The following is a 23,922-nucleotide window of genomic DNA, read 5'->3' as shown; positions in this document are numbered from 1 at the left end:
CCTTCCTGTTTTGTCTTTCTGTGCTACTTGGTTCTGTAAACTTTCTCTGAAAATGATAGGTACTTTGGAATATATTTTCTACAAGCAGTTGATTGTATTGATACAAAAAATGGGGAGGGGGCAATCACATAAATTTGCCTCACATTTCATTAGAGAAGTCATTGTGTCCCATGTAGTTGCCACCAAAAACATTTGTACATTTCTCTAGAAATCCAAGAAACCCAGTTCTTGTTTTCTGTTAGGTTTGTCCAGAGGATGTTTTTGTTGTTACGCAGGCTGTGAACTTGCTGGGTTTTTGCACACAGTTAATGAACTAAGGTGGTAAAGATACATCTGTAATGGCTTTGCCATGAACACAAGTGAAATAATACCCACATGCCGCTTGTTCTTTGTTAGCCTCACCTCTCTGTTTACAAAAAAGGGTTTCCTTTCATCAAAGTTCTTACCGGTACTTTTCTAGACAGTAGAGCAGAGTAATATAGCCCCATGCTGCACATCTCAATATGTGAGTTTGTAAAACTCTTCCAACAAGCCTTCTGAGTTGAGATCTTTTCCAGATCTGTATTGAAGTTGTTTGAATGTGTTTTTATTGTTTTATCGCTTATTGTTTGCTGCCTTGGGGTGCTTTGAGAGGAAGGGTGGGGTATAAATTCAATAAATAAATAATATATAAAATAAAACTGTTCTAAACTGGCTGATCAAACCAGTTGGTAGGTGAGTTTCTACCTGTAGCTAAGTCTCTAGATGGGTGGGTGTGTCTCAGGTCTCTGGTGGTAGGAGAGCCCCATGATGATGATGGAGTAAGTTCCTTCATAGACTACTATGGGACTTGTTGCCATATTTTTATCCCGGGATCTCTTTCAGTAGTGATCTAAGTTCCCCCCCTTGTTGTACTATTGAACTCTAATCACGTGTTTTTCTTGGAGTATAGAGGTTTTCTAAAAACATGAATCATCACAGCAATGTAGAATGCTTTTGTTCAGCCAGGCAGCCATGTCCTTTCCCAGAATATTCCATGCTATTACCTTGGTTTTCCATTTCCCTCTACACTCCCTCTGCAGCAGTTCAGGCATCATTCTGTGGTGAGCAGATTGTGCTTGGCCTTCATTGGGTTATTTTTTCTCTCCCCTCATAAGCATTTATTTTGTACTTATGCAGGTTTTGGGTGTTTCCATGGGCCTGCTGATACCTCCTCCTTGTGAGTGGATGGTTCAATGAGTTTCCTATTGTTATACGGGAAAATAAATCCTTTCTTATACCACCCCTGTTGCCTCCAATAGGAGTGTGTTTGCTTATGCCATTTGTTTTGTGTGACTTAGGAAGCTGGAACAAACTAAGCAAGAAGCAGCCCACTGCACTGTTCCTCTCTCACTGTGTCCTGAGACTACCCCTGCTTACGTTGTGATGGTCAAGCGCTTGCAATCACCTTAAAAGTTATCTAGTGCAATGTTAATGTTGCACCGTCATAACATCGCTATGCTGGCTGAACTTTGAATTATGCCCATTAAGGGTAGGAAGGCAGTGGAAGTGTGGTTCATAAGTTCTGGAAGATGGCTACACGTGTGCTAATTTTTCTCTCTTTCTGGTTTAAGGTGACCCAAAAGGAGAAAAGTGTGGGAAAACCTGTATAGAAGAAAGAGACGATCAGTGGTTCGGGGTGAGCTTGTCAAGACAGCCAGGAGAAAATGGATCCATTGTTGTAAGTACTGTCTTACATTCCCCAATATTTGGGGGAAGGGTAATATCTCAGTGTTTTTCGTGCAGATGTTTCCTGGTTCGATTCCTGACATCTCCAGGGAGGTCTGGGTAAGAAGCTTAGTCTGAGATTTTGGTGAGCTGCTTGCCAGGTTGTTTAGATGACATGGAGCCAGATGAGTTAATGGTCCCATTCGGTGAAAGGCAGCTTCTTGTGTCTTAAGTGCTTTCTCTTCAGGCGACCTTCGTGATCATCACACTTTCTTTTTGTCTTTAATTAGGCCTGTGGACACCGATGGAAAAATGTATATTATATCTCAGCGCACAAATTTCCCTACGGCATTTGTTATGAGATACCTTCCAATTTTCGGACGCTGCTGAGTCGAAGAATATGTCCTTGCTATATGGGTAAGTGTCAGTGCGGCTGGACAGATAGAAGTAAATGATGCATTATGAGAAACACTCATTTGCAGCAAGCAAATGCTCAACATTCTATAGCTGGGAAAGCCAAACGTTGGCCTCCAACTTTTAAAAGCTTTTTGAGGCTGCCATGATTGCTACGAAAAACAAAAAAATATCTTTAACAAAAATGAGGCAAGGTCTTTTAAATGCACTGTTATAATGGGTGTTGATTATACAATGATTATGATTACAAAGATGGCTTTATTGTTATTTTTTAAGAAACCCTCTCACCCAATGATTCCGGCATCATCTATATAGGAGGCCATGTTGGAACGTTTAGGGAGACTGAGGGACAGAGAAGCAACCCAGCTATTCTCCCCCTGGAGTGGTTTCCTGCATGATATCCCCAAGGCAGGAGAGGCAACAGCCTCAGAGACTTGGTCAACGGAGTCTGATTCTCCCTGAAAAAAATATTTGCCCTGGACTTTAGTCCAGAGTGGAGTTGAGCTGTTGACAATGCCAGACCACCATTGCTTTAGATACAGCAGATGTCCGGGAGAAATCATGCCCTACCAGTGCAGGATGGAAGGAAATTGATTCCTTCTATTCTGCTTCCCACATTTGACTCTAGACCAGCCTCCCCTAACTTGATGCCCTCCAGATATTTTGAACTATATCTTTCATCATCCCTAGCCGACATGGCTACTGGCCAAGAATGACAGAAGCAACATTTGGAAGGCACCAGGTTCAGGAAGGGTTATGACTTGGAATGACCAAAGTGTCTCTCACTGGTACATGTGGTGACTTGCCAGGGCACTCCTTGACTTTCTTTAGATCAGTGTTGGGTCTTCAGCTGTTTTGGACTACAACTCTCATCAGCCCTAGCTAGCAAGACCAGTGGTCAGGGCTGATGGGAATTGTAGTCCCAAAGCAGCTGGAGACCCAAGTTTGGGAAACACTGCTTTAGATCCACACTTTTGAGCTTGTGCCATCACTTAGCTTCTCTTCCCATAAAGTTCTCTAGTTCCAGTACCAGTGATTTCCTGATATTATAGATGGGAGGGGAAGAAACAGCAGTGCTACCAACACATCTTATCTGTGAAGCCTGTTAAAAACAGTGACATTGGCATTCTAGCTGATTAGAACGAACTGTGTCAAAAATGAGTTTGCCGGTTTTATTGGAATCCTTTAAACCAGAGCTTTGAAAGCAAGGTTGAGCAATGACAATACATTTCGAATAGGACCCTTTTCAAATCCCTTATTCTTCTGATATCATTAAGTGGGATATTGCCTTGCTGTTGGATGCCAGGAGTTCTAGTTAATCCCAAACTCCTTTATCAAACAGCTGTGGAGAATTTGCGATATTATTCATGGAGGATTATTGTTTTTAGTTGCTTGTTGTTTATACATACTCTCTGTCCCCACCCCCACCCTGTATTTTGTTGTGAATATTCAGATTACTGGAGCAAATATGGAGACAAATACGGATCATGCCAGGCTGGGATAATGTCATTTTACACAGAGGTGTGTGTTTTAAAAATATTGCTTTTCTGTTAAAGCTTTAGGTTTGTGTGTTTTTATCCTCTCATTGTATATTAGTCTCATTGTAGACTGAGGGCCACATTGCCTTCTGAGGAGGCTTCCAGGGTCCAGAGGCAAAAGGAAGTGGAACAACACACTCTTCTCTGTCCTCTGTCCAGGCAAGCAAGAGGCTTTGTCTGAGTTCAAAGGCAAATTTCAGCCTGGCAAAAACACCCAATGGAGGAGTGAAGCAGGGCCAATGAGGGGTATGCCCGGGCAGATTTCTGTTTGTGGGGAGCACCACATACCGAGGCCAGGAGGGCTGCCTTTGGGCACCAAGCTGAGATTCCGCACAACTGCATGTCAGGAGTGAGCTGGCAGTAAACAACACTGTTCAAGTTGTTGGCAAAAACACAATCTGCACATACTTGGTGGAGTGTCTGTGCAAAGCACAGTTGCCGAGACTGAAAGTCCCCTCCTTCCCACAGCCATTTGCTCCTCTCCTTTCCCCAAGCAATTGGGGACTGCACCTGCGTGAAACCAACCTCTCCTTCACCCTTTTCATGCCTCTTCTGGTTCTGGGAGACAAGGGAGGAAGGGGGCTCATCACAACAGGAGGGGGAGACACCCACAACTCTGCACCTGCCTGACTCAACTCTTCCTCTTGGCTGCCCTCATCCTACTCTCCTGCTTCAGCTTCTGCCTCTGATTCTGGACTTCTCTCTGCCACAGACTCTCCCAGCTCACTAAGCCCTGTTACCCCTTCAGCTTCTGACACCACCTCCTCCCAAGACCCATCCAACCAATAATCCCCCAGCTCTGAGCCTTCTTCCCTTGGGGGTTCCCCAGCTGAAAACTCCCACCATTCCTCTGTATCCAACGCACTATTGTCATGTTGCTATGCCAAAGCTCTCCCCCACACTCTCACACACTCTTTGTGTTCAACACACAGGTCATTGTGTCGCATGGCTGGGGCCTTTATTATGCAGCAGCTACAGCGGCATTTTTATTATTTTATTATTTTTTTCGTCCCATAGCTTCACCTTGTAATTGCAAGGGAGTCGGGGTTGACCTATGAGCTGGCTCTGCTCCATTCCTGAAGAATGCAGTCATGCTTCAGGTGCAGTCGTATAAATGACTACTTGCGTCATTGCCAGTGTAAGCCAAACTACAGACCACTGTTCCAAAGGCAATGTATTTTGGAGCAGACTGAGTACTCCACAGCACAATTTTTTAACACACACCATGAGCTGTATTTTTTTTTTTTTTTAAATATAGACTTACCTTCTTTATTTCAAAAAAGATATAAATAATATAATGGAACATAAGATTTTATTGCCTGATTCAGATTTAACCTATCCATAGCAGTAATAAGTTCTGAAAGCATTCCCTTTGGGGTTGTAAAGATCACTGTACCTCACTGCGCATCTTTATGTTCTGTATAAGAACTATGAGTTCTTAAATATTCTGGGGAGGAGGGCAGTTTTTCATTAGCTTGTAGCCCATTTGGAGTTGCTTGCAGACTTAATCTTTAGCAGAGGGAAGAGCTGGTATATTTTCAAATATAGAAAAAGAAAGACAATGGGCTTTGACTTGATTGTACCTACTGAATGACGTTACCAGTTGAACAAATGTGTCTAGGGCTAGGTAATGCTGCAGGCTTTAAAGCAGAGCAGGAATAAATATGACTCACTCTGATTATCTTTAAGAACTTAAGACTTAAGCTTTTTGTTTTCTTCCAGGATTTAATTATTATGGGAGCTCCAGGATCATATTATTGGACTGGATCCATCTTTGTATACAATAAAACAGCAAATACCTTCCTTTCGTATGTAGACGACAATAATCAAGTAAAGTCTGGGAGTTATCTAGGTAACTGAAATATATTTTGTCAATATGCTTTCATATGAAACTTTGGTTTAATACAGTTTCTGAAAGCATGCTATCTATGATTGTTTTTGCTATTCATGATAGAAATGCTAGGGGGAAAACCTGTTAGCACTTGTTTGTGAGAACAGAAACAAGGGCTCATCCAGACTTCTTTTTATTCTGAGTTTCTAGACAGAGGAAACCCAGAGGAAATATAAAATATAAATCTATTGTGATTGTTCTGACATGAAGGGTTTGAGTGAGTTTCATTTTTGTAGTCGGAGATGGTTGTGCATCATGAGGTGTTGACCACAACTAGCGGCGTAAGAGGGCAAACCGGGAGGATGTTAGCATCCATACTGCAAGAAGGGCAGGAAAGTTCATCCCAGTCTGCTCTGTGGAGGGAAAATGGGGATTGCATTTGGAAACCTTGCATCCCAATGCATGTCTGACCTGATCCAGGAGAAAGAGAGAGAGAAATGCCCACATGCATCTTCCCTACTGGATTACAGCATGTATCTTTGAGATGAGCAAACTTGCCTTGACCCTTCTGAATATGCTTGGTATATCTTAATAAATCTCAGCGGTATTCTTCTCTCCCTTTCATTTTGTATAAGCACATGCCCAGTTCATTTCACTGCATTTAGCCTTGTTGTTGTTTAGTTGTGTCTGACTCTTCATGACCCCATGGACCAGAGCATGCCAGGCACTCCTGTCTTCCACTGCCTCCCGCAGTTTGGTCAAACTCATGCTAGTAGCTTCGAGAACACTGTCCAACCATCTCGTCCTCTGTTGTCCCCTTTTCCCTCAATCTTTCCCAACATCAGGGTCTTTTCCTTTTTAAAAAATATAATTTTTATTAACAGGCCAATCTAATCACATTATTTCCAAATCACATTAGTTCCAAATTATACAGCCGATTTTAAAATTTTTGTTGGGGGTACCCATACTACAAGCTCCGAAATGGGGTCCAAACATCACTTATATTGCTGCTTTAATTAGACAGTTCTATCCAGTTCTGTCCAGATAGTCTCTTTGTTACTTTCCTCATCTTCTTGTTGTTATCATATATTCCTTTCTTTGCGATCTCTGATAATCTTCACAAGCGGGTTGGAAACAAACATCCTCTGTGTGGGTTTTACACTCTCCAAAAATCATATCACATAAGGACAGACGCCATTTCCACAGCTCCGTAAAGAACTTTCCCTCAGTCTGTCCATTTATTTCCCCAGGTTTGCCAAACATATCTCCGAGGGCTCTGCCAGGTCTAGATCACATTCCAATAACCATTCGCATTCTGATGACCCTGGTCCTCCTCCCCCCGTCCTTCTTAGGCAAGCCTGTCTTAGCGAGACGCCATTTGAAACTGCGTCATAAAACTTTCCTCCGTTCTCCGATGTTTACCAATCCTCTCTTTGATCAACAATTCACTCCACACAGTTCTTGTATTCCTGCTTGTGTTTAATAAACTGCAACTATTCTTCTCTCTGGGGTGGAGGGTTATTAATACTCACATAAGGCAAAGAAAAGAAAAGTTTTTTTTCCTCCACCCCATTTCCGTTTCACTCCAAACATACCAGTCTTTTAATGGTGATTCCTCACTTGATTTATTTGTCCCGCCCGTCGCTCCGCTCACAGAGATCCATTAATCAGCAGACTTTCTCCCGATCTTCGTTTGATGTATGTGCTTTAGCTTCTTTCCAATTATGTATTTCCAATAATGTATTTCAAGCCAAAGCGAACCAGTGCGCTGATTGGAGATAGCGTCAGGAAGAGTCGACTTCAGATGAGGGCTTGTGCCAAGTGTCCACACCCCCTTCTTTCGAATCCGGGGGTGAATTATGGATACTGCTGGCAAGGCGGTCCCCCCATTCCCTTGGGGGGGGCGGGAAGGCTGCATACTTCCCATAGCAGCCTCTTAATTACCTCGTGTGGGTCGGAGAGATGTTATTGTCGGCCATCTTCCAATGCGCCTCCTGGTGGCCCCCCCAACATCAGGGTCTTTTCCAGGGAGTCTTCTCTTCTCATGAGGTGGCCAAAGTATTGGAGCCTCAGCTTCAGGATCTGTCCTTCCAGTGAGCACTCAGGGCTGATTTCCTTCAGAATGGATAGGTTTGATCTTCTTGCAGTCCATGGGACTCTCAAGAGTCTCCTCCAGCACCATAATTCAAAAGCATCAATTCTTTGGTGATCAGCCTTCTTTATGGTCCAGCTCTAACTTCCATACATCACTACTGGGAAAACCATATTTTTAACTATACAGACCTTTGTTGGCAAGGTGATGACTCTGATTTTTAAGATGCTGTCTAGGTTTGTCATTGCTTTTCTCCCAAGAAGCAGGCATCTTTTAATTTCGTGACTGCTGTCACCATCTGCAGTGATCATGGAACCCAAGAAAGCAAAATCTCTCACTGCCTCCATTTCTTCCCCTTCTGTTTGCCAGGAGGTGATGGAATAACCTCCTTATAGCAGTCCTAAAAGGAAAGTAGTTCCCATTTTACAGCTGGAGAAATAAAACTGAGGCATGAACTTGCTCACAACAACTTACAGCTTTTTTGACAAGTGTTTTTAAAGGATATGTGCCTGTTAGCTTGCGATAGGTAAGGGCCAGTTATGTTCCTTTACCCCCAGCCACCGTGTCGAGCTTTCAGCAGAGCAGCTTGCAAAATGGCATTAATGGTGACATGCCAAAAGCTGAATTTTCCACAAAGTGTTAGGTGTGCACAACCAGATATCTAGTGATACACAGCTGAGCCTGCTTTGGCCTTTTCAAGCCATTGTCTTGATCCCAGATAGCTGTGCTGTGTGAATCAACACTGAAGTATTTATTAAATGAAATAATTTCCTTAACTTCATTCGTTTATTGGGGATTGGGTGGAATGTATTGCTCTGTGTTGCATAGAACCCGGGACCTTTACTGCGATTTCTCACTGCTCTCTTAATGGACAGGCTACTCTGTTGGAGCTGGTCATTTCCTGTCGTGGAATAGTTCTGAAGTAATTGGCGGTGCACCCCAACAGGAGCAGACTGGTAAAGTAAGAATTAATATATACATGTATATACATCTCTCACAATGATGAGAAAGGAATTTGCACTTTGCAGCAGCGAAGGAGAGTTGGCTGTCAGGGCTTCCATGACAGCCAAGTAACAAGAATCAGATTGATATGTAAGACTTGTTTGTCCCTATGACCACAGCTGTCAATGTTGCATTTGAGCTGGGAAGTGGCTGATGGCATTCAAAACTGTGTACACTTAACAACAGAAGTTGCAGGAGCTGACACCTCTGAGCTGTCAGCCGTGTGCTGCTTTGCTGCAGTAAAGGAAGGCAGAGGATGGATGCACACCTGCAGGGCCGTACATTTAGCTCTGCTTCTCCTGTCATGCTGAGAATAACTTCTGTGCTGCCAGTCTCCCTCCACATTCCCAGGCAAGGAAGAACCTTGGGCAGCATTACACAGCTGCTTCCTCCACACTTGTCCCTCACCTGTGCATAACACATGAAGAGAGCTATAGTTAACCCAAGGTGGAGGGAGGCTTTTGCTAAGCTGCAAAGCAGATCTGATAAGGTACAGCAGGGGATGGTGCAGTCTGTGAACAGTCGTACCTTGGAAGTCGAACGGAATCCGTTCCGGAAATCCATTCAACTTCCAAAATGTTCGGAAACCAAAGCTCAGCTTCTGATTGGCTGCAGAAAGCTTCTGCAGCCACTCAGAAGCCACAGAAACCTCGTCGGACGTTCGGGTTCCACAGAACATTCACAAACCGGAACACTCAATTCTGGGTTTGCAGCGTTCGGGAGCTAAAACATCCGAATACCAAGGGGTTCAGGATCCAAGGTACGACTGTACTGTGTTCTGTGGTGGGGGTGGATAACTTTTTTTTAAAGACCAAATTCAGCTTAAAAGTCCAAGCTCTGGACATAGCTGACCTTGCAACAAAGCCCAGCATCGAGAGCAAAAAGATGCAGTATGAAAACACTGGTCTTGTGTGCAGAGTTGCCTTCTGGGCAATTTTCTGGGGAATGTGTACCAATGATAAGTGGAGCCTATCAGAGGCAAAAATGGGCAAAGCAATTAATGCAAATTTGTACAGTAGGCTAGTTTCTATGCGTGCTCACACATCCCTCCACCCAGGCAAGCAAGGGGGCATCACCGGATTTCAAGGACACATTCCAGCCAGGTAAACAAACACAGTCAAGGATGGTGCAAAGTAGGGCTGGTGAGGGGTGTGACCTAGAGACAGTGGGTGTGGGTGAGGAGGAGAATCAAGAGGGCCGTGTGGGGAGGCCAGGAGGGCCACATTTGGTGCCCTGGCCTGAGGTTCCCCATCCCTGCTATTGGAGGTGACCAGATGTTGCCATTGCCAAAGGCGCAGGGTATTGAGTTGATAGCTCCTTGAGCTTGAATGCAGAGTTGAAGTGCTGTTCTTGGCCAGCTGGTTTTGGTTTGCCTCTTCCTACTGCATGTTGAATGCTTCCCCCTCACCCCCACATACCCAATTAACTTCTTTATCTTTATTTTAGGCATACATTTTTAAAATCGAACGGAAAAAGCTTTCGATTTTGTCTGAATTAAAGGGCAAAAAGGTAATGCATTGTTTAAAAGCTGAGACTGTTGCCTGCAGCATTTTCACCTTGAGGACTAGCTAATTATCTCTCTCTCTCTCTCTCTTTCTTGTGTATGGCCAGCTTGGTTCTTATTTTGGAGCTACTGTCTGCGCTGTGGATCTCAATGGGGATGGGCTCTCAGACTTACTGGTTGGTGCCCCAATGCACAGTAAAGTCAGGGAAGAAGGAAGAGTGTATGTTTACATCAACTCAGGCTCCGTAAGTATTGCTTTATTTTAACCGATTGGTAGTTTGATTCCAAGGGGTGGCTGATGTTCTGTTCATAGGACCAGCTTTTCTCCACAGGGCTCTTGAGCCTTTGACAACTTCCTATAGGGAATGAGTATAGTATGAGTATAGTAATGAGCAAAGGTTTTTCTGACATCGGGATGTGGTGATGGGGAAAGCTTCCCCTGATGAATTTCACTCATTTTATCACAGAAAACCTACCAGAAAAAAATAGCAACACTTGTGCATTCATTGTCCCATCATATGTTATGAGTAAACACTTTGCGTTTCGATTCCCGCCCCGCCCCCCCAGTTGGAATAAATAAAGACACAGGACACCAGAATTTAGGTTAATGGGCGAAAAATGGCCACAACTTTATTGGTTACAGGCTTTAGGCATTGGTCCTATCAGACTATCTGGTATAGAACCGGAAAGGGTTAACACCAACAGGGGGAGCCCCTGAGATGCACATCCCTAGGTGCTCCCCGAGGTGTCACCACTCGGGAGCGCGCTTTAGGCCCTAGCCTCCATAGGTTTCGGATGAGGCAACACCCCCTGGAATCCTTTATCGGACTACCCTTAAACATTTGAGGGAGGTGATGGCGCTCCCCCCCCATGACTCATCTGCATAATAATACCCCTACCAATGCCTAACCGCCAAAACCAAATGCGTTGTGACGTTTTGCTACGAGGTAGGCGAAAAAACCAAATGGCTTTCAAAACAACGCCAATTAGCCAAGTGGAAAAACTCCTACCAGGCCCCTTGCAGCAACCAACCGAGGTCCATAGCAAAGTCCGAGGGAAAACCTAGAGGGTGGGAAACCGCAGCCGGATGAGGGAAAGAAAGGGGTGATCTCGGGCTGCCCCGACCTTAAATGACCCCCCTAGCCCCGCCCCTGCCACCAGCCTATTGGCTGGCACAGGGAATGACGCAGCCCAAGGATTCCCAAGTCGCGCGGGGCCGCAGCCAGCCCAGCACGGATGCAGGTGGGCGTGAGCCCGCAACCCCCCTCCTTATGTCGGGAGTGACACCTGCATGTATTGAAAAGACTAGGACCAATTTAAGCAAGGGCAAGGAACTGAAGCCTGTCTGGAATATGTAGTCACACATGAGTAAAATGCATGTGAGTGGGGGGATTGCCTGTATGACAGGGAAAAGTGTGCATAAAAATGCTTTATGTTATGGAAAATTGCTGGAAAACCATTTTAAGCAAAATTGCATATGAAAATTGTATGAGGCAAAATTTGTCCTGAAATGCTGACAAGCTTTTATGATACCTTTCTAGAAAATAATAAATTGCAAACTGATTCAAAAATGTGGAGAACTGGAAAAAGACCAGAGAAATGAGAAACTGAAATTCATAGATTTGTTCATCCCTACCTGCAGCCTTTCCCACCCAAAACACAAATATATTAGGTGTTGAATGTCTGTAGTGGTGAACTTCTCTATTAAAGTTGAGTCTCCCCATGATTATTGTTATACCCCGTCCATCTGGCTGGGTTTCCCCAGCCACTCTGGGCAGCTTACAGCATATCTAAAAACATAATAAAAACATCAAGCATTAAATACCTCCCAATACTGTAGACGATGAGCATTGTAAGTTGCATAGGAAGCTTACCTTTATAGAGCAAGCTCCCTGATGCAGACATTCTTCCCCCACCATACAAAGAGGGACTAATGTCAGGGACATTCAGGAAGTAACAGAGCTAAAGACTTGCCCTGCTCTCCCCCTCACACAGTACAGGTATGGAAGGGAGAGGGATTGGGTGAATAAGGCTGTTGTGTACCATATAGTGCAAAAAAACCAAAAAAACAGTTAACTTGGCTTTGGTAGAACAATATGTGAAGAGTAGCAGGTTTTCATATGAATCTGTCAAAATGAATCAAATAAAGGCTTTATGCTGATGGCAGTACAGTGGTATCTCGGGTTACATACACTTCAGGATACACAGTCCACTAAGCAAGGAATAGTGCTTCAGGTTAAGAACTTTGCTTCAGGATAAAAACAGAAATCGGGTTCCGGCGGCGCGGCAGCAGCGGGAGGCCCCATTAGCTAAAGTGGTGCTTCAGGTTAAAAATAGTTTCAGGTTAAGAACGGACCTCCGGAACGAATTAAGTACTTAACCCGAGGTACCACTGTACAGAAACAATAATATATTGCTTTATTAATTTCAAGTATGCAATTAATTCTCTTGCTCCAAGTTTCATTGGTTTCCAAGTACTTAACTTCGGCTCACGTTCCACACAGAAACACTCTTGTGGAAGGTAATGTGTTGTTCTTGTGTCTGTAGCATGTTGGTCTCCCATATGATTTCAACATGGACTGTTTCTCTTCTGAAGTGTTTACCTTAATTGTATCCCCATACAATAGGAGCCCTGCTACAAAGCAGAATTATTATTTCTTTTCCTCTAGGGAGGAAATATGCTGGAGCTGGAGACGGCACTGGCTGGGAGTGATTTGTACGCAGCGAGGTTTGGAGATGCCATTGCCAATTTAGGAGACATGGATAATGATGGCTTTGAAGGTATAATGTCCTAATGATTTAAAACTAGGTATTATGGAACTTAAAATGATTTGTGTGTGTGTTTATGTCATACAGAGTTCAGTATAGATTACCAAAGTTTGTATATGATTGCAGCCTCCTTTAACTTAACCTCCCTTTGCCTGGCTTGTGTCGTGGGCTGTGGGATGTTCACTTGTTTAATTGCTAAATATTTTCAGTTTCTGCATTTTGTGTGCATAATGCACCATTCTAGAGATTGAAAAATTCTTTCGTAAGTAAAAGTCCTGTTTCTACTTTGTTTTAAAAAGCGTGATGCATTTTGAAGCAACACATTCCAGTTCTCTTTCTGCTTGGATCATTTACTCTAGCTATTCGAACAACAATCTTGGAGATTTAGGTAATCGTGAAGACTATTATTCTTATGTCTCTGAATTTCCTGTAGGAATAAAACTGCTCAGGCGCATAAATAAGTTTCAATTTACTTAAAACTAGTTACCTTCATTTACCTTTTAAGTGCCCTACTCATAACAAAAGTTCTAATTGGTTGCTTAGAGATTTTTAAAGGAGAAAAGAAGTGTCAGGTTTAAAATGAATGCTAACTAAGTATCCTGTCTCATACCAATGAGAGCGGAATACTGCATAGTTATCCACTGGAATTGTCACAGCGATTCCACTGACCATTTTTCTATCATTTCTGTGGACTTCAGGTATCCATATATAGAGAACAAATTCTGAAAGTTCATTCAGAAATGGAGTTTTGGAAGACCTGAAACCATACTTGTGATTATAACACTGCTTATTTTGGAATCATAGATTATAGATCAGCAGTGGACAGTCCTCCCAAAACTTGTGGGGTGCTGCTATACTTGAAGCAAGCTTCCTGTGGCTTCACCTGTTAACCTCATCCAGAGTGCCTCTGGGCATGTATGGAGAGTTTAAATACAGAGACCGGTGGCAAACTTGGGTTCAACTGGTGCCATCAAGCAGCTGGTCTACATTCTCCAGTTTTAAGTAGGCTGAAGAGCTGATGGCCATTAAAACCTACTTGTGTCTACTTGTGGAAGCTAAGCAGTCCCTGGATGGGAGATAGCCTAGGAAACCTTGGAATGTTGAAGAGGTGGAGATGGCTTAGAACAGAAAGCAAGGGGGACCTGAGTATGCCAGCATGCATTCCTGAAGGGGGAGCAGGCAAGGCACTTGGGGAATCTAGCTTGGTGGGCAGGGATGGGTGGCCAGCAATTAACCTAAGCAGCATGCAGGGTTGCCAAAGGAATCCTGTTTTTATTTTAAGAAGAAACACTTGATGGTTCTCCCGATTTTTTTGGGGTGTGTGTGTGGCAACCACCAAGGTATGGAGATTGAGACCTACTTTTCCTTACTTTTTAATAGCTCAGCTGAAGAGCTTAGATCACGGGTAGGCAAACTAAGGCCTGGGGGCCAGATCCAGCTCAATCACCTTCTAAATCCAGCCCGCGGACGGTCCGGAAATCAGCGTGTTTTTACATGCTGTCCTTTTATTTAAAATGCATCTCTGGGTTATTTGTGGGGCATAGGAATTCGTTGTTGTTGTTGTTTCCCCAAAAACATAGTCCGGCCCCCGACAAGGTCTGAGGGACAGTGGACTGGCCCCCTGCTGAAAAAGTTTGCTGACCCCTGGCTTAGATGAATAAAGGCTAGGGGTGGAAGAGAACTTTATTCAGTCTGCACTGATCTCTTCACATCTTCTTTATGTTAGACTCTTCTTCCAGCTGCCCCCAGCACATTCAAGGCACCTTTTTAATTAAAAACCCCCCAAAAGCAGGGAAGATAAGTAAAATTTGTTAAATCAAGTTCAAGTGAATTGCTCTAGAGAGAGGCTGCTGTCTTTCCTGGGCTTGCCTTAGGATATACCTGCATTGCTTGTACTGCCACAATCAAAGTCCTTCATCTATCACTATCTCCAGAGCCCCATTGTTGTTAATAGTTCTTGATAGGCCCATCATCCATGCATCTGCCTAATTCTGTAAAAGCATATCTAAGCTAGTGGGAAGCTCAGCGCTTACATGATTATCAAATTCAATAAATCATGGACATTTCCAACAAGTCTGGTTTTTCAGTAACTGTGCTTCATTCAGCTGATGGTGATGCTTCAGCCTCTGCTAAATAAATGTGTTTTTGTTTGACATTGTTTTTAATTTGCTTTAATCTGTACTACTTGCCATTTTGATTTAATCATATCCCTTAGGCATCACTTGCATAATGACTTTCATTCTCAGCCATTAATGTTTCTTATCGTCTTCAGGTTTCATGCACATTAATGTACTGAATATCTAAATTTATTTGCTAGGCAACTCAAACAACATTTACATTTCACACTCTCCTCTGGATCTGCTTAATTAACATTTGTTTTGTAGGTAAAACTGCATGATACTGAACTAGAGCTACTTCCTGGAAATTATTGCCCTCTTCTCTTTTTTCTACCAAACCTTAGTCAAGTTAGAAATGTCTATACACACCTCCTTTCATCACCTCTTGCAGGCTTTTAAAAGAGGAATGATAAACTATGCACATGTGTTACTTTTAATATTTTAGGTTCCCCACTTTCAGATTTTATTGAAATAATGGAAGCAGAAAAAATGAACTATATGCTAAGGAACATGCCAAAAACCCAGTGATTTTTTTACAATATACAGTAATCCTTAATATTTAAAGATACCCGTGGGAAACATGAGTAAACTTAGAAACTTTGGGATGTTAACTGCAATATGTACTGGAAAGAAATCCAAAAACCATCATCCATAGGCATGAGAAGGTGTCTGTTTGGTTTGTATGTATGGTGGAAGGGAACCATGAAGGAAGTAGCAAATTATTTGAGGATGGGGCTTTAGAGAGAATAAGGAGAAACTGTAGCTCAGTGATAGATCATCTGCTTTGCATGCAGAAGTCCCAGATTCAGTGCCCAGCATATTCAGGTAGGGCACAGAGAGACTGCTGCTGGAAATTCCGGAGAGCTGTCACCAGCAACGTAAGCTAGGCAGACCAACAGTCTGATTCTGTATAAATCAGCTTAACATTCCTGTGAGAATGCAGCATTTGCAGCCCTATTTGCTCTTATTGCTGATTATCACTGACATAGACACCAATAAGATACATTTCAGTTAGTGGCTAGCACTGTCAAGCTAAGACTAGGAAGGGAAGGACTTGTACATGTGATATATATGCACTGCAAAGTTGGACTTATGAGCAGTGACCTATAGTGGGCATCACTTGGTTTGCGCAGGCTGTTGGAGGTGTGCACCTGTCCTGTGCAAACTGACCCCTTTCACCAGGCACCACTTAGTGGTGGAAGACAGGAGTTTCAATTTGCATCATGCATTTGTCTTTCGTCCATTTGGTCCATGTGGCGACTTGATAAGTAGATGCACAATTCTGAAGGCCTGTACGATTGGCCCTCCCATGCTATACCATGTGATTTCAAGAGCCAACCATGTAAAAAAGGATTTTTCAGAAGCTGCAGTATCCTTTAGGCAATATTTGAATTGGGCTCTAACTAGATAAGTGGAAAGCTTTTAATGTGAAACATTGTACTTGAAGATGGCAGGGAGCATAGGCAGAGATTGTTATCAAGGAAGGGGGAATGAGAAAGTTGAAGGCAAAAGTAAGTTTTTGTCTGACTAAAGATAACGATGTTTAAGTTGCTAGTTATCCTGTTCTAACCTGGAGACTTGGGACAGGTTGCAGCATTAAACTAAAAAAACACAATTTTGGGGGCTTATGGGTAAAGAAATAGAATTACATTCTACAGAAAACCACAGTGGCTTTGACCACAAATGACTTGCAGAAGTCTAAGCAAGAAATGGCTGTGGTGTTCTGTTTTTGAAGATTGCATGGCTAAAGATGCTGACCTCGTCCAGGGGTCATGAGGAGTGTAGTTGAGCTGATGATTCTATGGGGGGGGGGGGTGTTGGCATGGCTCCTGCGAAGCCTTATACAAAGATAGCTCTAGCAAGTTGTTATGAGACCATAAAGAGCTATTGCAAATTGTGTGTGTGTGTGTGTGTGTGTGGTAATCTCCAGCTGCATTTACAACTGATATAAGACTAGGAATGTTTCCTGAATAGAAATGTAGTGTTTGCAAGAGAGGGAGCTACTCTCTTCATCACTTTCCATTCATTACAGGCCAATAAGATCAAATTGTGAAAGCAAAGCTGTGCTTCTTAGAGAGAAACAGAGCAAATGAGAAGTGTGTCCTGAAATCCTATCCTTACCATAGCTGTCAACTTACAGATTTGAAAATAAGGGACCAGCAGCCTCGAAAATAAGGGATCAGCAGCCAAAATAAGGGATTTTAGTCAACCAGCAGCCAAACGAAGCCTCAAGTGGTGGTTCCCATAGCGTAGCAACCCGGCAAAGGGGATGCAGCAAGGAAAACCACTGTCACCAGCACTCCCAGCACTCCGCTGGGAAGTGCTGAGCAAAGGCGAGTCCCCAGGCAACGCAGCCGATTTGATTTGCACAAGGCATGCAAGCTCCACCCCCCCAGTCATTCTTAGACTCCTTATTGGCTGAGCAACACAGCCAAGCAACACAGTTGGAGCCTCCCTCCTCCCTGGCCGGCAGGGAGGGAGGGAGAGGAGCTGCTTCCTTTGAAACCCGGGAAATTTAAGGGAAATCATCAATAAGGGACAGCAGCAGGACACAGCGCTGGGATAAGGGACTGTCCCACCAAATAAGGGACGCTTGACAGCTATGGTCCTTACCCGAAACTACAGGGAGAAGATGGCAATACAAAGCAAGACAAACAGAAACCGAAGCATGCTATGTGCTTCTTCCAACACCCTGGAGCTTCTTTTCCTTTGTCCAATGTTGCTTTCCCTCACTCCCACCCTGTCAAGCAACTATCCTTGCACTAATTTATGCCACTGTTCTGTGAACAGCTAATAGTGATGAGATATTGCCATCTTTCCACTTGGTGCGAGCAAATCTTTACTTTCCTATCAAAAAACCCAAACAAACCATGCATTGGAGTAAACGTTATTAAAATGAGTGTGTAGCTGATATGCTAATGCGTCTTCATAACGTTGCATTGAAGTATATCACATCTATTTTAACAGATGTAGCCATTGGGGCTCCACAGGAAAACGATTTGGAGGGCGCAATTTACATATATAATGGCAGGAAAGATGGGATATCACCGACCTTCTCACAGGTAGGTCTGTTTTAGCCACTACTGTGACTGTTTTAGCAGAGATGCTGTCGTCATAGCGAGAGGGGCATTAAACAGAACACAGAAGTGACACCGTCTTGGCCTAGAAGGCTTGCAATTTTTGAGGCCAAGCTTCATAGAATCATAGAATCATAGAGTTGGAAGAGACCACAAGGGCCATCAAGTCCAACCCCCTGCCAAGCAGGAAACACCATCAGAGCACTCCTGACATATGGTTGTCAAGCCTCTGCTTAAAGACCTCCAAAGAAGGAGACTCCACCACACTCCTTGGCAGCAAATTCCACTGTCGAACAGCTCTTACTGTCAGGAAGTTCTTCCTAATGTTTAGGTGGAATATTTTTTCTTGTAGTTTGGAACCATTGCTCCGTGTCCGCTTCTCTGGAGCAGCAGAAAACAACCTTTCTCCCTCCTCTATGTGACATCCTTTTATATATTTGAACATGGCTATCATATCACCCCTTAACCTCCTCTTCTCCAGGCTAAACATGCCCAGCTCCCTTAGCCATTCCTCATAAGGCATCGTTTCCAGGCCTTTGACCATTTTGGTTGCCCTCCTCTGGACATGTTCCAGTTTGTCAGTGTCCTTCTTGAACTGTGGTGCCCAGAACTGGACACAGTACTCCAGGTGAGGTCTGACCAGAGCAGAATACAGTGGCACTATTACTTCCCTTGATCTAGATGCTATACTCCTACTGATGCAGCCCAGAATTGCACTGGCTTTTTTAGCTGCTGCGTCACACTGTTGGCTCATGTCAAGTTTGCAGTCAACCAAGACTCCTAGATCCTTTTCACATGTACTGCTCTCAAGCCAGGTGTCACCCATCTTGTATTTGTGCCTCTCATTTTTTTTTGCCCAAGTGCAATACTTTACATTTCTCCCTGTTAAAATTCGTCTTGTTTGTTTTGGCCCAGTTCTCTAATCTGTCAAGGTCGTTTTGAAGTGTGATCCTGTCCTCTGGGGTGTTAGCCACCCCTCCCAGTTTGGTGTCATCTGCAAATTTGATCAGGATGCCCTTGAGTCCATCATCCAAGTCGTTGATAAAGATGTTGAATAAGACTTTTGCCAGCAACACTGGAATACGAAATGGGAAACAGATGGGGTGGGAATGGGAAGTCACTAGAGGAGGGAAAAGATGGGGAGAAAGGAAATAACTCACTCTAGCTGCCGCCATTCATTTGTTAGAAAGTATTTGTTAGCAAGTTAGAGGCTGCTGTTGCTTCAGTCTTCCTCCACAACTTGGTAGATTGTGTAGCAAAAAGACAGAAAGCAAATTGTATGAGTCAGGACTGGAAGTATCTGGGACATTAATAGAACTCTGGGTGAGTGGTTCCCATGTCTGAGAAATTGGTTAATTGCCTAAACTGAATGTGCTTACACTCCTTCTGAAGGACCAGGTGTGCAGTCTGGGGATGCTTTTGGATCCATCTTTGTCACCGGAGGCCCCAGGTTGCCTCAGTGTCTTGGAACATTTCTTAATTAGTTTTATAACATACATTTTAAACAGTCAATTTCATTTATATATATACAGACGTACCTTGGAAGTCAAACAGAATCCGTTCTGGAAGCCTGTTTGACTTCCAAAACGTTCAGAAGCCAAAGTGCGTCTTCTGATTGGCTGCAGGAAGCTCCTGCGGCCAATCGGAAGCCGTGGAAGCCCTGTCGGACGTTTGGGTTCCAAAGAACTTTCTCAAACTGGAACACTCACTTCTGGGTTTGTGGCGTTTGGATGCCAAAACGTCCAAGTACCAAGGCTTTTGGGATCCAAGGTACGACTGTGTGTGTGTGCGTGTGTGTGTGTGTGTGTGTGTGTGTGTGTATGGTCAACATGTTTTTAAATTCTGGCTATTATCGATTCATTTTAATGTATCTTTTATGTAAGCTACTTAGAGCTTTTTATGATTAAGCAGCAGTCACATTCAACCCAAGATGTTGTCTGGTCCAGCGGTTCTTTTAATGGGGCCCCAGTGAAAGCAGCACATCATGCCAGGCCTTGCTGCAATGTTGTAAGGTTAATGCTAGCGCTAAACCACAGGGGAAGCACCATTCCCAGTGAGGCACATACAAACCCTGCAGCTCCCATCAGCCACAGCCAGTAAGGAATGTGGCCAGGAATGATAGAATGTTGAGACTTGAACAGCAACTAGAGGGCTACTGGTTCTCCATCCCTTATTTGTTGGTAAAATTGATTTAACTTACAGTGGTACCTCGGGTTACGAACAGTGCTGCTTATGAACGCTTGGGGTTATGAACTCCACAAACCTGGAAGTAGGTGTTCTGGGTTGCGAACTTTGCCCCGGGATATGAACACAATCTGCTTCCGGGGCCTATGCAGGGAATGCACACCTTGGGTTAAGAACGGACTTCCGGAACAAATTAAGTTTGTAACCCAAGGTACCACTGTACTTTCCGTTGTTGGTTAACTGTAGTCACTAATGGTACTTAACGGGCGGGGGGGGGGGGAGTATTCTTCCATAACTTTTTTCAGATATACTAAAAATATCAGGCTTTTTCTTTAAAAAAATTTTTTTAGAGGATACAAGGACATCAGATCAGCAACAGTTTACGAATGTTTGGTCAGTCTATATCTGGGAGAATTGATGTAGACAACAATGGGTATTCAGGTGAGTTGAGCATTTTTCTTTGCTTTTGTAGGAACAAGCTTTGCTGTATTTCATACCCACCCTTTTAAAAACATCCTTGAAAGCAGGATGCAAACTAATAAAGCAAAACAGGAAAAAAAAACACCAAAACACTCAACCCACAAAACATTAAAGTCCATAAAAGATTAGTAAAACGAAACAACAGAACCAGTGAAGGTTACAAAATAATCAGAATGCCTGAAAGTGAATTAGTTTCAGTTCCCAACCATCCCACTATCCCTAAAATTGTGGGAATATTCTGTGATGTTTCATGCTGCATTGGTAGTAATGGTACCTATGAATGATTTCCTCTCCCATTGCCCACTGTTGACAGCATTGAATTTGTTTAAAGATAGTAGCAACTTATCAGATGAGAAGGCCATTAAATGTGCAGTCCTATACATTTCCGCTCAGAAGTGAACTTTATTTAATGGGACTTAGTCTCAGGGAAATGAATACAGGATTGCAACCCAGTATCGTTACCCTGAGTTCTTCTCGCTCAGGAACATGCCCTGTTCAACTTGGCAGAACTTACTTCTGAGTAGCCATGCTCAGGCTAGGCTGCTTATCATAACAGATTTTTTTAAAAAAAAATGTTTTCAGAAAGGGAAAACACAGACGAACAAGGAGGTTAGCCTTTCAGTTTTTAAATGTAATTCATTTTTTTCTTTATCTATTAAAATTCTTTCCCACCCTGACTCCAAAAATGCTTGAGATTGAGCAACCGCTTAACTATATGGTGTTATGCAATGACTGTGGAATTATTTTAATGCCAGGAATAAAAGCAACGCAGCTCCATCTCGATGACTCTGTTTAGGAAGTTCCGATAATATATGTTGGCTTAATGTATCCTTGTATCCCCTCTCATTAATAATGTGCAAAGAGTGATTTAACGCAGTCCAGAGGTGAATAAGCAATAAGGGGATTGTGCATGAGAGAAATGGTGACTAATGATCATCTTCAATCTGTGCGGTGCTTTTTTTTCACCTACAGATGTGGCAGTTGGTGCTTTCCTGTCAGACTCTGCCGTGCTGCTGAGGTGAGTCCAACACACACACACACACGCACACACCACATACCATAATTGGAGACAACTGGACATAATGGTGAATTATGAGATGCAATTAAATAAATTTGCCATGTGCTGCTGACCTCATAAAGCTCTCAATTAAGCTCTGAACTTGGTCATTAAGCTCTGGAATGTGTTCTGTAGGACACTGAGTTCTGTAGGACACTGGAATCGCACAATGTGTCAACATCTCTATGAAATGATCTGAGCGGTGAACATCTCTGAATCTTGTGCCAGACAATATTTTACCGTCGCAGGCTTGGCTCCTAAGTCAATTAAAGTTAGGCTTTGTTTTCTCAAAACTTGGGATGTGGAAATGATAAAGCAGCACGCACGAAATTATAAACATTACAAAATTACAAAATTGTGACTATGAATTCTTCTTGCTTTTCAGGACAAGGGCAGTCGTCATTGTTGAAGCATCCTTAAAACATCCTCCCTCAGTAAATCGAACTAAACTGGACTGTGTGTTAAATGGACAGCCAGCTGTGTGTGTGCACCTGACACTTTGCTTTAGCTATAATGGCCGAACAGTTCCAGGTTACATAGGTAAACTATTAGCTAAATGCAGCATCATTATTTCTCAGCATACTTTATTGATGGTGTATGTGCCTCAATTGCTCTGATCTTTTTTCTTCTTCTTTTAAATGGCTTACTGCTGATGGTTAAATGGAATTTAATTACCTACTAATCTATCAAATTGAAGCCAATTGGTTTCCATTATTATTTTTGGCACTGAATGAAGTTTTTCCATATAGGAGAAAGCATCGCACAATAGCTGTACTGTGTAGCTCAATAGTAGACAGGATCAAGAATGGCTGATAAAAAATATTGGAATATGCAGAGGTGGCAAAAATCGACAGCACTGATTTAGAATATTCTAAAGAAGACTAGAAACCATTTCTAGTCTGTATTAAAAGTTATTTTTCATTTGTGAAGACAACCGTGGGGTTTGAAGTGTAAGAAAACAACAGAATATATTAAGAAACATATTGGAGAGGATTAAATTAGATAAGTTTACCTGGCCTGTGGAATGCCACCCCATCAGATGTCAGTGAAATAAACAACTATTTGACTTTTAGAAGACATCTGAAGGCAGCCCTGTTTAGGGAAGTTTTTAATGTTTGATGTTTTATCATGTTTTTAATATTCTGTTGGGAACCGCCCATCTGCCTGGAGAAACCCAGTCAGATAGGTGGCACAGAAATATTATTATTATTATTATTATTATTATTATTATTATTATTATTATTATCATCATCATTATTGCATGTAATTTGGGTTATAAACATTGATGAGCGGGAAGTCAGTAGTTTTGCTGAATTGGAATATAATTGTTGAGTAACAGATGTAATTTTCTACATTGAAAATAGAATAAATTTAGAATAAATACACACACACACACACACACATATATATATAATAGAATAAATATATATATATACACAGGATTAAATTTACCTAATTAGTCTTTTATCCTGAGTAGCTGTTTAATTTTCAAAGTAAATGCTCATATTATTTGGTACATTAGCAATTAGTATACCATGGAACGAAACAGCTGCTTCTCAGAAGTTTTACTACATGGTATTAAGAGACTGTGGATTTCTGGATTAACCCTTTAGACTATGGGTAGCCAAACTAGTCCCTTTCAGGTGTTGCTGGACTCCAACTTTCACCCCCCTCCCCTGACAATTGGCCATGTTGTCTGCAGGTGATATGAACTGGAGTTCAACAAATATCTAGAAGTCACCATATTGACCTGCGCCTCTTGTAGACTTTATCAGAATAAAACAGAATGGTTTTATTCTGATAATCAACCAGCCCCTGTTGCTGAGAGCACAGGGTATAATGCTTAGCTAAGGTTGCCAAGGCTCAGATTGGGTTCAAGCCCAATGAGAGAGGACCCAGCATTGCGATGCTTATTGTAGAGGCAGAAGATGGCATCTGGTAGGTTGAGAGAAGACCATAGCTATTCCTGATTATCACAGAGAGTGGAGTGAATAGCAGAAGCTCTCTAGGCAACAGCTAAGTGGCTAGACCAACAAGATGGAGAAAAATTCACTAGAATAAGATGGTGGGAGCAGTATATGTGATACAAAAGAAAGAATTAGGGGTTTCCCCATCAATTCGTTCATCAGAACACACTATTGTTGTTGTTTTTAAGTGTGCAAATGATACTG

At 42.8% G+C, this 23,922-nt stretch overlaps 1 protein-coding gene across 3 annotated transcripts in view; it reads left to right on the top strand.

Annotated features, from left to right (window-relative positions):
• The window catches only part of ITGA4 (integrin subunit alpha 4), a 61,520-nt gene that overhangs the window by 16,073 nt on the left and 21,525 nt on the right, over positions 1 to 23,922 (top strand). For all 3 annotated transcript variants that reach the window (XR_013839152.1, XM_079977014.1, XM_079977015.1), the window contains 12 exons: positions 1,593 to 1,699; positions 1,977 to 2,103; positions 3,554 to 3,621; positions 5,361 to 5,490; positions 8,437 to 8,522; positions 10,010 to 10,072; positions 10,175 to 10,312; positions 12,737 to 12,848; positions 17,921 to 18,015; positions 20,565 to 20,655; positions 21,667 to 21,712; positions 22,137 to 22,291. Coding sequence is in view for 2 of the 3 variants with exons in the window: in XM_079977014.1 (XP_079833140.1) it covers positions 1,593 to 1,699; positions 1,977 to 2,103; positions 3,554 to 3,621; positions 5,361 to 5,490; positions 8,437 to 8,522; positions 10,010 to 10,072; positions 10,175 to 10,312; positions 12,737 to 12,848; positions 17,921 to 18,015; positions 20,565 to 20,655; positions 21,667 to 21,712; positions 22,137 to 22,291 (1,218 nt within the window). In the remaining variant the exon portion in view is untranslated. The remainder of the gene's footprint in view (positions 1 to 1,592; positions 1,700 to 1,976; positions 2,104 to 3,553; positions 3,622 to 5,360; positions 5,491 to 8,436; positions 8,523 to 10,009; positions 10,073 to 10,174; positions 10,313 to 12,736; positions 12,849 to 17,920; positions 18,016 to 20,564; positions 20,656 to 21,666; positions 21,713 to 22,136; positions 22,292 to 23,922) is intronic.

Source organism: Podarcis cretensis (assembly GCF_951804945.1).
Source record: "Podarcis cretensis genome assembly, chromosome: 1".
Classification (NCBI taxonomy): domain Eukaryota; kingdom Metazoa; phylum Chordata; class Lepidosauria; order Squamata; family Lacertidae; genus Podarcis; species Podarcis cretensis.
The sequence above is the reverse complement of the archived record's forward strand: the minus strand, read 5'-3'. Positions and strand labels throughout refer to the sequence as shown.